We start from the raw sequence: 16954 nt of genomic DNA, 5'->3' as shown, positions 1-16954 counted from the left end.
GGCGGCGACGAGCGCTCGAGCAAATGCATGGGTGCAAACAAGCAAGCGGTGGTCTCAGTCTCAGGCTCACCCCGGCGGCAAGCAGGCCGGCCGGCCGGCAGCCGGTCGGGTGACTGCCTCGTCGGCCGCGCTTGCGTCGGGGCCCCGCCGCCCCAGTCCCCCACCCGCCGCGCGCGCGCGCCTTGCTTGTTTTCCGTGTCATTCCGTGGCACGAACACGATGCGTCGTCGACGCCGCAGTGCACGGCGCGCGGCAGCCGCACAAGGCAAGGGGGCGAGGCCGAGCGCGACGACGACGACGACGAACGCGAGCAGACGGATACGCGGGGACCTCATCGGCTGGGCGGGACGACACGGTCGACACGGTGGTGGGACGTGGGCACGCAGGCCGGGGGGCCTCCTGGGGTGCCCAACACGCGGGCAGCACCGCAAGCATCGCTAGGGGTGACGCCGCCACAGTCGTCAACGCACCGGCAGGGGCCCGGCAAAACCACCAGCAGCGAACAAAATAGCGTGGGGACGCGACGCCACATGACGGTCAGACTCGTGGTGGCGACACCGCAACATCCTCGCGCGCATAATCAAAGTGCCCTGTAGGATCTTTGTGCCGGTGGAATTCCTGAGGTTTCAGATGAGCGTTGAGCTGCTGTAGCCTTGTACTGCTAGGTATGTTTAGGCAGGAATTTTGCATTGGTGTGTTTATTATTTTGCAAGAGTGGTTTGGTATAAGCCGCAGTAGGATACACAGGCTCCTACTCGTCTCGTCTCTTCAAAACCAAGAGGCTGAAGTGTACCACACGGTGCCTGCAGAATTGTGCATGTATAACCTCCGGGTACGCCTACGGATGTTAGGCCATACGGTGTGCACAAGTATACGTGGTCTTCGTATATGCATTATATAATTAATCACATTCTACTTTCTATCCATGCAATTGAAGGATTCTGTCGTGTCGTAGTGCCGTAGTGATACAACAAAAGAGGGTAATGTGCACCAGTAGTGGATTGATGTCATAGTTTTTTTTGTTTTTGTTTTCTTTTTTCCAGCTGCGGCCTTATTTAGTTCCGGAAATTGAAAAAATTTCGGTACTGTAGCACTTTCGTTTGTTTGTGACAAATATTATCCAATCATGGACTAACTAGGATCAAAAGATTCGTCTTGTAATTTACAGCTAAACTATATAATTAGTTTTTGTTTTCATCTATATTTAATGTTTCATGCATGTGCCACAAGATTCGATGTGATGGGAAATATTGAAAACTTTTTAGTTTTCAGAGTCAACTAAACAAGGCATGCTTTTCTCATCCTGCCCCAAGTTCCGAGGTTGATTGCCAACAGGAGTACTGTATTAATCAGGGCTCGGGGAGTGGGGGGTGTCCGATCTCGATCTGGACCTCAGGCACACGTGCGGCACAGACACATCCCCCAGTTTGCGACAGATGGGATGTTGATGCAGCAGAACGCACGAAACGCAACGCGACCAGTCCACCATCACGCGGTCCTCAACTTTCGACGGATGAAAATGCTGCGAAAAATCTCATCCGACACCAGAAATCTCCACCGAATTTCCGCTGAAAACGAGCGCCATTCAAAATCCAAGGGATGTCTTGATTTCAAACGAAAAGACATCCTCATGCTTGCGGTTGAAAATGGCCAAGTGTGGAGATGTTTTTCCGTTTGGAATCAAGGCATCCCTTGGATCCTGAATGGACGCACGAGATGAAGCAAAAGTTACGTTGTAACGTTGCCAAGCAAAGTTACTGAATCCTTCTCCGCTGGCCGCTGCCATCCAATCCAACCCCCACTTCCACGTTCCACCGGCACAAGCGACGACGCTCCACAGGAATCGCCATCGGCCCCGTCCACCATCATTTCCCCGCTTTTTTGCCCGGTGCCTCCCCGAGCATTCCTTCGCTTTTCTGGCTTTTCTTTTGCGTCGGCGTCGCACGAGGGACCGAGGACGAGGAGGAGAGAACGAGACCGCAGGCTTCGTATCCCAGTCGAGCTCGTGATCCTTGCACAGTTGCACACAAGGCACCTTTTTTTCGCGAGAAAACGGCCTTCTAACTGCAGCATCGCCCGCCCAGTCAGTCAGTCATATTCCAAAAGACCAAAGCTGGAAGTGGGAGCCCAAATACGAGAAGGAAAGAACACAGTACCAACCTTGCAGAAAGGTTCAGAGATCGCAATCTTTGTTCCTTCGTTCTTTTCTCACTTTTGATTTGATGTCAGACAGCGAATCCCGGTTCGTTACATGAAAATCAGTCACTTCTATATACATGGGTTCTTTCTCACTTTTTTTAAAGAATTATTTCATTAAGAAACAAGTTTGTTATTAGGTATAGTAGTATAAATGATTAGGATGGTGGTTGAAACAATTTGGTTTTGATAAGTGGTATTCAAAAGTCACGGTTTGCTCTAGTGCAAAATGTCAAAAGAAAAGGAACGAAGATTAGTGGACTTAGCTCAGTCCTTTAGCTTTGCAGCAGCTCGCAAAAGAAACGCCAGGTATGCTCTGGTTGCTTTTGTAGGTTCGCTTTGGTTGCTTGTGTGGCCGTGTGTTTGTGTCTCCCCCCCAATTGCATATAAGCATGGGCTCCTCACGCTTCACAAGCCTTTGCTACTCTTGGCCTTTCCCTCATCGCCTAATGCCTTGGCCTCTTGCACCTCCTGCAAGTTGCCGGCAACCGAGAAGCTACCACTAGTAGCTGCTCAGGCAGGCTCCGCTCAGCTCAAAAAGGCGCTCGGGTTTAGTGCACGAAATGAGCAGCGCGCTGCCCGCGGCAGATTGGGCGTCGTCGACAGGGAGGACGAGGACGAGGAGCGAGAGGGAGAGATGTTGCTGCTACTAGGATTAGCCACGGGCCTCGCCGTCGCCGGGGAAGCCGAGAAGCAGCAGCAGGACGGCGGCGGCGGGGCGGCGTCCTCCGGGGGCGGCGGTGGCCATGGTTCCAAGATTAGCCCCGCGGTGCTGTTCGTCGTGGTGATAGCTGCCGTGGTGCTGTTCGTCTCCTGCCTGCTGCATCTCGTGGTCAGGCTATTGCTTAGGCGCGGCCGTGCGCGGGCCCGAGCCGAGGCCGACGGTGGGGTGGACGCGGCGGGCGGCGGCGGCGGCGGCGGGGAGGAGTCGGCGTTGCAGAGGCAGCTGCAGCAGCTGTTCCACCTGCACGACGCCGGGCTGGACCAGGACGTCATCGACGCGCTCCCGGTGTTCCTGTACAGGGAGGTGGCGGTCGGCGCGGGCGCCAAGGAGCCGTTCGACTGCGCGGTGTGCCTGTGCGAGTTCGCCGGCGAGGACCGGCTGCGGCTGCTGCCGCTGTGCGGGCACGCGTTCCACATCGACTGCATCGACACCTGGCTGCTGTCCAACTCCACGTGCCCGCTGTGCCGGTGCGCGCTCGGCGCCGATGTCGCCGCCGCGCTGTTCGACGGGTTCGACGAGGAAGGCGGCGGGTGGAAGCACGAGGACGCCGTGCTCCCGGTCCGCCTCGGCAAGTTCAAGAACCTGTCCAGGGCAGCGCCTGGCCCCATCCACGACGGCGCTGGCATTGTGACCAGGGAGTCCGGCGAGACGAGCAGCAGCAGCAGCAGCCTGGACGCCAGGCGGTGCTACTCCATGGGCTCCTACCAGTACGTCCTCGCCGAGGCCAGCCTCCAGGTGTCCGTCCACAGGAGGCACGGCGACGGCCATGCCCGGGCCGGGGCGAGGCTCAGAGGCGTCGGCTCCAACCCCGCAGGCACCGAGACCGGCGGCAGCGGCGGTACCGAGGGGAAGAGGATCGGCGCCGGCAGCAAGGGCGACAGCTTCTCGGTGTCCAAGATTTGGCAGTGGCCGCGGAACGGCAAGGGGAAGCTTCCCGTACTCGCGTCCGATGACTCGCCGGCGATGAACATGAACGGCGGCAGGCTGCCGTGGCAGAGGCCAAGTCCTGGGGATTCGTGAATCGTGACACAAAGAAAGCGTGTGCGTGGTGGTGCGTGCTCCTGAGCTGATTTGCTCGCCCTTTTAACCGCTGAAATTTGTTCATAGGCATTCGTTTATCTTACTAGTAAATCTCATCTGCTTGTGGTTGTGGTGATCTTGGCTTTCTAGGTGCATGATGAAGATGAAATTTGTGTGTGTGTGCTGATTATACCATGTTCAACAGAGCATCCCATCTAGAATTACCATGGGATGGTGAGTGTTTGTGTTGCCGTTCCTTCATTTGCCATTCGCCAGCGTCTCTGCTCACATTTCAGTGGGAGACTAACATTTTTTTAAAAAAAAACAGTTCGGGAAAATGATGATTTTTTTTTTTACTATAATAAGGTTAGCGCGGGAGACGAAATTGCCCTTGCAAACTTGAGGTGCCAACCCGTGATAAGCATTATCTTTTTGTCTCCTAGGTCACACTCTTAATTTTATTTTGCGAGGACACTGTTTCGAAGCAGTATTAGTTTTAATGGCAGATTCTTGCCTTAGCAAGCAAGTGTTTGTACGCTAGTACTGTTGCTCAATGTTCAAGCCATCACAAGGACTTGTGAAGCAGAAGGGACCGTACACTTGCACGCATAGAATTCGCAATCCGTTCACGCTCACGGCCCTTCTTTGAAAATAGAGGAGGAAGCGAGGAAATTTACAGCACAGGACTCGTTCCAGCCCAACCACTCCATTTTCGCAGAGCCATGAAAGTTACTGGTAGCACCGAAAATTAGGTCACCGTAATGACGCATCAAAGCAGCTTTATTAGGATTGACTGACGTTGCAGCGGTGCAAGTAGTAATGTGATGTTACAGGAGAGGGTTTTTTTCATGATGACTCGCTGCTGCCTGCCGGCTGGTTCCCGTGACTGGTGCGGCTGATGCATCTGCCAAATTGTTCGCCGATTTTGCAGGCGATCTACACCAACAGCAACAGTAAAGCTGCAGCAATCCGATTAGAAAACCGGCTGCAGGAACGGGGGAAAGATAAGAATAATAGCAGACACGTCCCTGGGCTTGCTAAACTTGGACTGGAGTGTCTCTGGACTGAATCGCCCCGAGAGCGATGGATGGGTTTTGTACAGGGCGTGTTTATCGTCTAGCCTAGCAGCACCCCGCTCCGGAGTCCTGAGTCCTGACTGCAGCAGCCGCATGTGAGGCCCCTGGTCCTAAGCGTGTGCGGTTATGTGTCCGTATCCGGTATTAAAGGGACAACAAGTACTGCTAAACCTTCAACGTGATATTGTGATGGCAAGATGCCTCGGCGTCACAGTGCCGCATTCAATGCGCCCGTTGCACGGCTATGTGATTAGCGATTTGCACCGCTCCAGCTCCACTGGGTTGATACAACACAGCTTGGCAAACTGGTTGTGCGAATCGTGTCATGAGATGACAGGATGTAGATGCTTTTAGGCTTTGACATGTTTGGCCCGTGCTAATTAACTGGCAGCACCAAACAGGACGTCAGTACTAGTAGTACCAAACAGCATTTAATACATGTAGAAGAGAAGCTGTGGAAAGCGGGAAAATTAGTCGAGAGTGGAGAATCATTGAGGTGCTTAAATACAGACGACGGGGTTTTTCTTGACAGCAGAGAAGGGTAAAATTGGAAGGAGCGAGCCCGTTCGTTTATCCTATCAGCCGTACTAGTCAGTAGTATTTTTTCTCTCACAATAAATCAACCAACAGTAATTTCAGCTATGACTTACCAGCAAACAAGCTCAGGATGCAAACATGCCTCAAACAAAGATGGGCGACAAATGAAATGACTGTAAAGGCTTCCGAGTACAGTTATACAAGATGTCTGGAGCAGTGGAAACAAGTACCACTACAGAATTGTGCTGATGTTGTCACACTGCGCTCGTGCAATCAGTCTGATGTTGACCATCAAGTATCATGCACAGCGCAAATGCCTGACAACGCACCGAGAAAATGCTCGAGTGGGCAACAGATCGTGCTTTCCGTACATCCAGATAAAGTTGCGGTTGAGGACCATCAAAACAGACCAAATTTATCTGAATTTCCTAAGTCAAACTTAAAAACCTTGGGAGAAAATGAAAATGTTGATAACTAGTTTTTGGTAATAACTAGAGATGGAAAAAGAGTCTTCTATTCCAAACAAAGGAACGAACATGAAAAACAAATAATTTGCATGTGCACAGCATGTACGAGCTTGATTAGAAAAATAAATAATTACATTGAGAAAATCATGATACAACACATTCCTTTGATGATTGGTATGCCGGGAAAAGGGTGAAAATTTTGGTTACCCTGAAGTCCAATATACACCAACATATAAATACATTTCGGCAAAACTGAGGATATATCATTAATCGCTGCCATCTACTGTACACTATATAAAAATAGAGAATGGACGGCCAAAACCAACTACCAGTGTACACAACTCATTAGCAGGCAAGCAGAAGTGAGAATAATGGTCAGGAACAAGAATAGAAACGCCTTGCCTGCAGCACGCTGAAACACCACCCCCAACCCTATTGACACAGGTGGCACTACAACCCTGCAGGAAAATTGCTGATTTGCCCTTGCTCCAGCCTGTCCTCACCATTCACTTTATAAGACATCCGGATACGCATTGCAAGTGGTTTCTACGAGGCAGACGGTCCAGAATCAGAATGGATAGACAAAATTCAAGAACAAACTTCAACCATAAGGCATGATCAGACTATTCATCAGTGTGCCAGGCTTTGCTTGCTTTAAGAAAGCTCATTATCAACTGAAAGGAACTGTATCAGACATACTATTCTTGATGCATCATTTTCATAGGGCCATGCAAAAGCTGTGCTACCAGTTACATATTGGTTCAGATGAAAAAAAAGGAAACAAAGTTACCCTACATTGAAGAAGTGGGGGGAGGAAGAGGAGGGGGGGGGGGGGGGGGGGGGGGGTCAAATACCTGCCCATGCTGGTTGTTGGTGACACTTAGGCTTTGTGTGACTGACCCATTTCCACTGGCGGGAAGAGTGCTACTGCTAGCTGGGTCCAAACGCAATTGGATGAACTGAAACACAGGGAAACAGAGGTGAGCAAAACATCAAATGTTGGAAATTACAGCCCTTTTAATGTCACTATGTCAGTTATAAACATATCTTGTCCGTGAACAATTTCATCATTATGGGTTTTCACCCCATAACAATCAGTTGAGTGATTACAAGATTTGCAACAGAGACTAAACAACTTGGTTAGTACGGCTGACTATTTAAGATCTCTGTTGTCGAGAATGAGATTAGTGTCAAGAGGAATCTCAGGGGCGAATGCTACCTTTGGCACGGCTGCCTGGAAGACGAAATCTGTGAATGTAGTGGTTGCTAAATTTGTGATAGAAGCATTGATTGTAGTCTCCTGAGGTTTTCCAGGTTGCTTCTTGAAACTGAATGTGATCTTCAAGGTTGCACTCTGGAATGCTGTGATTGTAGGGTAAGCTGCATTCTCATCTGGCAAACATGCAAATTGAGAAACAGTAAATTTCGTTGATTATGGGGAAGGTTACTATCAGTACTCAGTAGGAAAACACAAAAGCCGCCTTTGAAGTCACCTTGAGTTTGATATGGAAGGGAAATCAAACTCAGTGACTTTTAGGGGGTATTCACTACTTCTCCTTATATCAGATAATCAAGCATCAGGAGCTGACCTGGAAGAGATGTGCTTGAGGACAAACCATCAAGAAGATCCACAACTTGAGGTGTAACAGGGATAGGTTTAGTCTCTGCAAAATGGTGTCAGACAAATGAGCATAAATCACAAAAACTCAAAAAACAAATTGCCCATACAGACAGTTTTTTTACCTATGCCAGGAAGACTAAAATTTGACGTTGCTGGGCCATTTTGTACAGGAGATGAACCAATAGATAGAAGATCCATCAGAATGTCAGTACTTGTAGATGGAGCTCCTCCTAGACATAGAGCAGAACAAACTCATAAGCAACACTTCAGCTATCAATGTCACTACAAGCAGCACAAATGCATAATTAACAGATCTTAACTGTATGAAACAAGATGCACTCAATAAGGTTTAACACTATTTATAGAACAGGAAGGTATGCACTACTGGCATAAGTTAAAACCAAACTTGGACTTTGTGTTGAGAAATAATAAACATGCTGCACTACTGGCATAAATTAAAAACCAAATATGTACTATGTGCCGAGAAATAATAAACATATGATGATAAAGCATGACATGCTTTGCGTGTGCAAACACAACAAGCAGCAGAAGCAAATCATTAAGAAAGGAAAATAGTTTAGTGTAAGACCTAAAGGAGACGAATCAGTCAAACCAATGCCCAACAGATCCTGTAGAAAATCATTAGGTGCTGTAGTAGGGGCCGAAGTAGTCACTGGAGCATCATCAGAGCTCAAATCAAGCAAATCAGCTAAAGGAGCTGCTGGTGGTTTTGCTACACCATTTGGAAGCTTAAGTGGCCCTCCAGAAGTGGCTGCTGGAGCAGAATTTACAGATGAAACTGCAGCCTGTGTAGAAGCAGCTCTCTTCACCAAATAATTAGCTTCATCCAATACAGGCATCCGTTCAAGCAAAGATGATCTGCGCATACACCAGCATTATCTATATTACTATTTTCTTTGACAAAACTATATGGAATACAAAATTATCTTCAATAATTGCAGAATCTACCACTCACTTTATAGACTGATGTCTTTGTATAATGGAACTGAACTCAATAGATCTTTGCTGCAACTCAAGCACAGTATTCCCTTTATTTTGAGCAACTATATCTTTTATCCTCCTGGCAACACAAAAACAAAAAAACAAAAAATATAAATTATGCAGCCACATTACAATAGATCACATAAATCTAATGAACTTGTTTCAAGCCATGTGTTACAAGACTTGAAACTAAGCCGACATTGCATGTAAACAAAGCTAAAGGCATGAAGAAAAACAAAGACTGTTACACTATAAACTCAACGATATACAATTCTTATCGCTGAGGAAGATCAAAATGATACAGTTCACAAGAAATTATGTGATCCACAAACCACAATTACCAAACCAAGTTGGAAACTGTGGGCTGTTCTTCAGTTATTGTGACAATTGTGAACCTAGTGTTTACTTGTTTAATGATTGGCAAGCGCATATGGTTCATGGAAAAATATAGAGAAGAAAAATATAACTAAACAAACTCCATGTGAGTCAACATACAAAAACTCTGCTACTTCACACAAAAAGTCACTGTATTTGAGTCATTTGTTAGGCTGTCCCACTATGGTACGAAGTATTTAACAACTGACACAAGTTCAACAATAACTTACTCCGATGTTGGTGGAAACCGGGAGGAAAGCTTCAAAAGAGAGACAAGACACATAGCCCTAGTAGTAACATCTGCAGAGTAGCGCTGAAGAGCAACCTCTACGGCATCCACAGCATCAGATTCTGTTACCTGAACAAGATCAGGAATTGACCAAGCCGTTTGACAGTAATAAATTTTAGGAGCAATACTCCTAAATGAAATACATAAAGAGAAGGCCAATGAGGGAAGATGGTAGAGCAATAAACTATATGCAGGCAGAAATTCTGCAATCAATCATAAATGCAGCCATACGAGTAAATGAATTGTCACATAACTTCTCCCAATGACAGCCATTACAGATAACACAGGTAATCGCAATACGCAAGGTGATCACAAGGGAGGCTGTCAAATTTGTGCATACACTGATTTGGACCAGTTTGACACAGCCTACAAATTATTTGCATGAAGAAAGTAACTACACTACATAATAATATAAGACGGAATCATCAGTGCAGAGTCTTCTCAGTAGAAAGTGTATAACCAAGAATTTTTAACTCACCGTAATCGGTTCCTCCATGTCCAACATGCTAAGATTGTTGACCAGCATTTCTCCGTATTCACCGATACACCAAACAGCCACCCTAACTAAACTTTCCTAAACATATCAACACAGAAGAGATCTATGCACATTAGATACATAATCCAACAGCATACATTACAAAGTACATGAATTCTTTCTCCATACCTGTTCACCAGATGCTTGCAATGCCTTATATAATGACCTGACTGAATATCCTTGAAGTTCAGATGCATTACTCATTAGAACTATAAGAGCATGCCATACATCATCCTTTATGTAATTACCAGCCTGTGGACATGAAAGAGTCAACATCAATTTGGATCTTTAGTTTACCAGTGCAACAGAAATTCATGCTCATACATTTACAGCTCATAGATTAACTTGGCGGGAGGGAAATCATATAGAAACAAAGGTGCATGCAACACTAAATGTGGCAGATTATTTGGCAATTGGCATTTTGGTTTAGTAAGTTTGTCTTGGCTCTTTTAACTGGTGGAGTTGCCACATCTGGAAGGTGTGAGTGACACAAGGATTTGATAATAGACATTGCTGGGACTGCATAGATCATAGATCACAGATCACAACTCCCTAACATGACTCCAGTGAATACTTTAATAGTAGTCAGTAACCCTGATCAAGTATGCAAGTCTTTCTGTCCTTAGGTAAAAATAAACAAGGCTATTCCACTTAACATATGAGTAACTAGTATAGCTGTAGAATTGATAGTCATGCAAAAAAGAGGGAGAGGTCCAGAAAGCTCTAATAACTGTAATAACTGTACTGCAGTACTGCTCCACGTACCAGAGATAAAACTCTGAACATCTGGTCTAAGTACCATAGCTTGTCCATGGAAAACCTAACAAAAAAATGCCAAACCATTAATTCCCCATGAATCCACAGGAAATAAACAAAATCTCCCATTATTTTTCAATACTAGCACCAAATTTAAAACAATTCATCAAAGCACAGATATGGGCCCAAAATAATTAAATAACCAAAGTATGCTGTAGTTAGGCAGAATAAGGTGGGAGGGGGAAGGGGGACTGGGGGAGAAAAGGAGTAGCAGCTCGCTGTGGTGCCGAAACTCAATATAGGAATAAAAGCACCAAAACACTGATATTAGTCTATTACAGTCAGTCATCTAACATACTGCAAAAGAAAGTGTATTGAGAATGATGTATATGTCATGTTCTTATAAGTGATAGAATCCAGAAAATTAGGCTGATATAAATATGCTGAAAGAACTATGATTAAAGACTTTAGGCAAGATCAAAAGAAGGCATGAAAAGAAAAGACTACTATTCAAATGAAAACAAATTAATACACATTTGTTAACGAATCATGTTCCCTTATTCTGTTTACATCCCTCCATCTAGGAGGTGACAAAGATACTGTACCACAGGAAGATGCAACACCTATTGCACAAGCCAAACATCATTATCGTTTATCAATTATATGTCCATAGTCCATGTCTAACAATATTACAATAAACATTGGGGCAATAAAGAACATGCACATCAGATTTTTCTTCAAATTGCATGCAGAGAACAAAACTGCACAAACCATAAGTCACAACAACAAGGAGAAATGCTGGATCCAGAATTAGTAACTTACTTTTCAACTATTGAGCATATCTTAGCAGTGAGGTCTTCCTTGAAATCTTGATCACTCACTTCAAGGTAATCAACAAGTTCCTTAGTCAACGGCTTTACATTTGTATCATTGACAAGTAGGTAAACAAGTTCCAGGGCCCTTTTACGAATAGAGACATCTGCATCCTGAGCATACATGTGATTGAAAATAAGTACAAAATCAGACTAGGAATCCGGTAGAAAGTGACAGGTCCATACACAGGGCAGATAAATAGAAAATGTGTTGAAATAAAATAATTATTCTAGGATCAAAGATTTCCCCCTCTTGTTATTAGCTTAAGTACAAGACCTGGAAATAATACAAAGCAGGAAAGAATTGTCTTCTCAAGATACACAGAAATGAGCAGACCCTTATCCCAGACTATCATAAGTGAACATTGTTCCAAAGTCGTACATGATCGTCTTTTATATTTCACAAAAGGGACAAAAAGGATATATGCATCACATTAGTCTGGCAAATTTGGTTACCTTGACGCACTCTAAAATTGTTGCCCTGTGCCTCTGCACAGCTTGTGTGTCTACGGAGATGGCCTTCATAAGCATGTTTAGGGCAACATATCTGAAAAGGCAGTATATACAGTGAGAAATTTAGTTATGACTTATGAGAGCTGGGATAACATTTTACTATTAAACAACAGGTCATGTGCCCACACTCATTCTTGTTGTCTACAAAATAGTGTTGTGATCAACATTACGCCTAAACATCAAACTGCAAAGAAATTAAAACATATAAACAGCTATAAAAACTATATCCACCCTTTTGTCCTATATATATTAAAAAAATATATGTTCATCATATCAGCTGTCTAAGAGCAAGAGCAAACCTACCTTATGTTGTTATCACGGTTGGACAAAAATCGACCCAAAATATTAATTGCCAACACACGTAAACCACTTGTAGCTTCAATGCCCATTATTGTCTCCACACATTCATATAAAATAGCATTTCCAGCATTCTTATTTGACTCGGTTTTTGTTGAAACCTGGAAAAGGAATTCATGTGTTTATAATCCACACAAAGATAAAGGTAATGCCAAGTGCAAAGATAACCCGAAAAGGGTACAAAGATCAAGATGATGATAATAACAATAATAACTCAACATCCGTATTACACAGTTTTCAGAATCTAGCAGCAGTAACTCACTGGGAAAGATCTAGATGAAACAACATCAATTTGAACTTAACAAACCACAGATCACTGAGGACGCTACCACTAGAAGTTCATATTGCTATAGTTGTATATAACATTGTATACAATGAGCTGTGGTAATTATTCACACTAGGAATAATATTGTAATACATAAGTTGTGGTAACTATTTAAAAGAAATGGTTCCAGTAGTTGTATGGGACTAAGCGTATAAAATAAAAGATGAACAAACCACCTGAGCAAGAATATCATTGATATACTCGCTGCAATCTGCATCTCCTTGGCCCAGTATTCGCATGAGTTTAAGCACTCGGATATGTAAGAATGGATCTGTGATGCCACCAATGTCGTATTCAGGAGCATATGAACTGTTGGACACATCTCTCAGTATTCGGACCAGTCCTTCAAGGCAGTTCTGAAACGAGAAGGCTTTGTCAGAACATTTATTGCCACAAATGAAAATGCAAGTTCACAATGATCTTGATAGTATTATCCATCAGCAATGTCAAAAAAACCTCAACTATCAGGCAGAAAAGAAGAAAATTTGCACTTCTGGTGCAGATCACAACAAAGGGAACGGTTGCATACAGAAAAACGGTCACACTATCCTATCAATGTTTATAGTGGTACTTTGTGTTAAGGTGTCAGCACATGAATGATCCAAATTAGCAAGGGCTAGGTCTGAGGTTTATGCATTCCATGTGGAACATGCAGGTCAGGTGTGAGAAAGACAGAATCTGTCAGTGTTGAGTAGCCACTAAAAAACTAGAGCAACCTAGGAGAAACTAGATCGCATTGTAAATATGAAGAATAGGCACCAAAATTCAGAGTCGCAGAGGACTCGTAACTGGATGGCACAGGTGTATACCCATTCCTCACACCATCTGTCAAGTCAATCAGATTGATTTGGAAATTCTATGCTACATACTGTTACAGCTACCAAGGTCTATTTGTGAAAACCTTGCCAACTACGTAGCAGAAACAACATATGTACCAATATGCTTTTAGCATTAAGTGATGATTATATCCAGCTATTAGCCAAAAAAAGAGAGTTTGGGTTGCACTGCATCCCTTGCTAACAGTGCTAATGATGCTGTTGCTCACAGGTCATTTCAGACAGATAACAGAAAACTGACAACTGGCATTGATCAAATACTGTTTTCCTAGAAATTGGTCTCATCTAGCTCAAAATATATATTCTACTTTTGAGGCAAGCAAAAAATTTGGAATGACTAATCAACAGCATCATACATTTCATAGATGGTAAAAAGAGAACATAAAAGGCCCAGGTTATTTAAAGCAGGACAGATGTTGTGAATCCATACAACAGACATGTCACATAAACTAAAAGACCATGCCAAGTTTCCAAAGTAAATGGACTGGATCAATTTAGACTAAGGATAAAACTTGAAATTCTTTTAACATGGTCTTTTCACTGGTGTGAACTGTGAATGAAAACAAGAATAACTTAGTTCTCAGACATCCAAGTATGGCAAACACACAAGGATTTCAGCATGTTAACATGGAAAAAGTAATGAAAATAATAGCCATTGTTATCTAACATCGAGAATAAAGACACTAAGGGGTGTTTGGTTTGAGGAACCACCCCATCCTAGATGAGTTGGTGCATCATGAGTCTATCCGTCAAATTTAGTGGAAGGACTCCATTTCTCATGCTTATACCAATACTAGCTTATGAGGAATGAGATCCTGATGGATCAACCCATTCCATTCCACAAACCAAACAAGTGAGGAGTGAGAAGATGATGGACTATTCCTCAAACCAAGCACCCCTAAGGCCCTAAGTGTAGATAATTCTCCAGGAAAAAAGTATTGCTCTTGTGATCTTGTCATACATACCTTCCTCAAGTACTCCAATGTTTCATAGCTGGCTTTACATAGTTCCATGCAAAGCTGAACAGCAGATATCAGAACACCGTGATGTTTTTCCTTCAGTAATGATGCGGCAGCACTCATGAAATTTTCTGCCAAGTCTGGAACTTTTCGGACAATCCTTATAGAGCATAAGGCGGCCTACAAAATAACAAGAGCTAGACAATCAACGAGACCTCTCCACAGCACACGTTTCACAAACTAAACAAGAAGGATAAATACTGATGATTGGAGAAGGATGGAAGTGCCCAACTTAGAAATGTTCAGGGTACAAATGAGGCCAATGGTGATAACGGTTCTTCAATGACAAATTTATTGGAGCTAATATCTAAATGTGTATGGTTTTCCAGCACAATCACTCATCACTTACCTCTTAATCATGGTTTTGGTGGTGTTATCAGCTAAAGTAGTGAAATGGAAAACTATTGTTCTGGTCCTTGAAACATCTTAATAGTTTAAATTTGCATTTGTAGAATTAGAAGCGGAGCTACTACTACATTCCAGGAACGGTCAGCACCTTCTTCTTTGTATTAGGGTCCCTATTTTGCAACAGCCTCTCCACTTCAGGAGCCAGATCGCGCGCCATTTCAGCAGAACATATGTTGCCAAGGGCACAGAGCGCAAGCCCAACAATGAACTGGTTTGAGTGGTTAAGATCTCTGCCCACGTTAAGTAATAACAAATACTCAAGAAATAATAACCCATAACAGCATCAACAAACACATCCGGTAAGTGCAGACAGGGTGGATACTGCTTGAGAGAGTTGGTGACGAGCATGAGGACCTCCTGCCGCTCATCGAGCAGCAGCATGAGTCCTAGATAGCCAATGCGCTTCTCAGGGAAGCCCGCGGCAGCAATAAGCTTGAGGCACTCCATCTGGCCGAAGTGGGTGGGGTAGCCGAGCATGTGGATGAACATGAGCTTGGCCATGTTCCGATGCCGGTAGTCCTGGTCGCCCTCACTGATGGCGGCCCGTATTGCCGCGCACTCCCGCCGCACGACCGCGCGCTCCTCCGCTGCCGTCTTGCACGCGCGTATCGCGCGTATCATGTCCCTGCGAAGAATAGTCACACTCGGCTACGTTACACCACGCGCAGATCCGAGGAGGGGGGCCTGTGCAAGGGTGACGCGATGTGAGAGAGGACGACTCACCGGAGGCGGGTGCCCGAGGAGAAGGGATTGATGGCGAGGTCCATGGCGAAGTCCTCGACGATCCTCTCGACGGAATCCAGGGAGGGGCGGCGGGGGATCTCACCGCAGCAGGGGCGGACGAGGAGGACGACGACGGCCGGGCGGATCTGGGAGGCGGGCGGAGGCGGTGGGCCGGTGGTGGTGGTGGTGGGATTTGCGAAGAGGCCCCTGCTTTGTGTTCCGGATTTGTTTAGTCTGAGTCCAAGCTCCAAGGGGATTAGTAGGAGGCATTCGGGATCTGATTATTCTGATCTCACACCATGGTATCCTAGATTATTCACATTAAAAATAAAATGACCCTTGCAAACAATATTGACTGTATATGCCTCCTAGACTTACTTTTAAATTGGTTAGATTTAGTCACTACTGAATTTTTATTTTCACTGCTCGTACCAATTGTGTTTAGCTTGTCCCGAAAAAATTACAATGACGAAGTCAAAATTTAATATTTTTTATGAATTTCGACTGAATCTATAGAAAAATAGTTTAACATTTATGTGTTCAAATATTTACAATAAAAACATATATTTCATAAATGATGCAGTAATACTTGATCGATATTATAAATACATATCATTTCTATATATTTGGCCAAATCTTTTATTGGCTTAGAAAGAAGCTAGAATTACACTCTACTCTTTTGGTAATTGAGGAAGTATGTTAGAAAGAAAATTGTTTGTTTCCTGCAAATTTTTTCATGCATTTGGGTATTTCTAGGTGTCGGGCATCATAACCCGAATACTCAAAACAAAGAGCTAAGAATCTCGTTCTTCCCTTTTAACAGTTAGTAGGATAGGCTAAACAGTCATTCCTCGCTTCATCTGAGACCCGATCACCAGGCCCCGATGAAGCCGAGACCACCCTACCTGTTCCGCCTCTCCCGAGACTCAACCCTAAGGCCTCGAATGAGACCGAACCATCTCTGCCTCGCCTGAGGCCCGACACTGCCTCGCCCAACCCCGGGCTCGGGCGCCCTTTCCCTATTGGTGCGCTCAAGACCTCCTAAGACGCCATCCATTGCAGGATCGGGTACGGAAGGATGGGACACGAGTCAAATCCCCACAACCACACCCACGCGATGCAGAGCAGGGCATGACGGGCACTGTGTTATCCACTCCCATCATTGTGCTACATGCTCCCGCCACTCTGCGTACAGCTGAATCCAAAAATGGCGCTCAATGTCAATCCGGGCTCCTGTGGCCACGCATCTGTCAGAACTCCAGGGCATGGACCACGAGAAGGGAGGCCTCGGGAGTCCACACCG

The 16954-nt window shown here is 44.9% G+C and overlaps 2 protein-coding genes across 3 annotated transcripts; one reads left to right on the top strand and one right to left on the bottom strand.

Annotated features, from left to right (window-relative positions):
* Positions 2555-4265, top strand: LOC8070900 (RING-H2 finger protein ATL46). The gene has a single exon (XM_002437868.2). It carries the CDS (start codon positions 2834-2836, stop codon positions 3938-3940), a length of 1107 nt encoding a protein of 368 aa, XP_002437913.1. The 5' UTR covers positions 2555-2833; the 3' UTR covers positions 3941-4265.
* Positions 6102-15884, bottom strand: LOC110431058 (AP-1 complex subunit gamma-2-like). 2 transcript variants are annotated; one of them, XM_021449687.1, is made up of 19 exons: positions 15652-15884; positions 15251-15553; positions 15017-15158; positions 14467-14640; positions 12842-13021; positions 12287-12441; positions 11927-12017; positions 11421-11584; positions 10608-10662; positions 9972-10094; positions 9786-9881; positions 9249-9376; positions 8618-8722; positions 8231-8520; positions 7764-7871; positions 7610-7684; positions 7240-7412; positions 6875-6979; positions 6102-6566 (listed from the first exon to the last, which is right to left on the bottom strand). In XM_021449687.1, the coding sequence occupies exons 1-19, from the start codon at positions 15693-15695 to the stop codon at positions 6471-6473; spliced, it is 2607 nt and encodes an 868-aa protein (XP_021305362.1). In that variant the 5' UTR covers positions 15696-15884; the 3' UTR covers positions 6102-6470. The 2 variants fall into 2 exon arrangements, with proteins under 2 accessions (XP_021305362.1, XP_021305363.1); XM_021449688.1 differs by lacking the exon at positions 15652-15884 and having other exon boundaries at positions 15017-15156; positions 15251-15434.

Source organism: Sorghum bicolor, chromosome 10, assembly GCF_000003195.3.
Source record: "Sorghum bicolor cultivar BTx623 chromosome 10, Sorghum_bicolor_NCBIv3, whole genome shotgun sequence".
Classification (NCBI taxonomy): Eukaryota; Viridiplantae; Streptophyta; class Magnoliopsida; order Poales; family Poaceae; genus Sorghum; species Sorghum bicolor.
The sequence above is the reverse complement of the archived record's forward strand: the minus strand, read 5'-3'. Positions and strand labels throughout refer to the sequence as shown.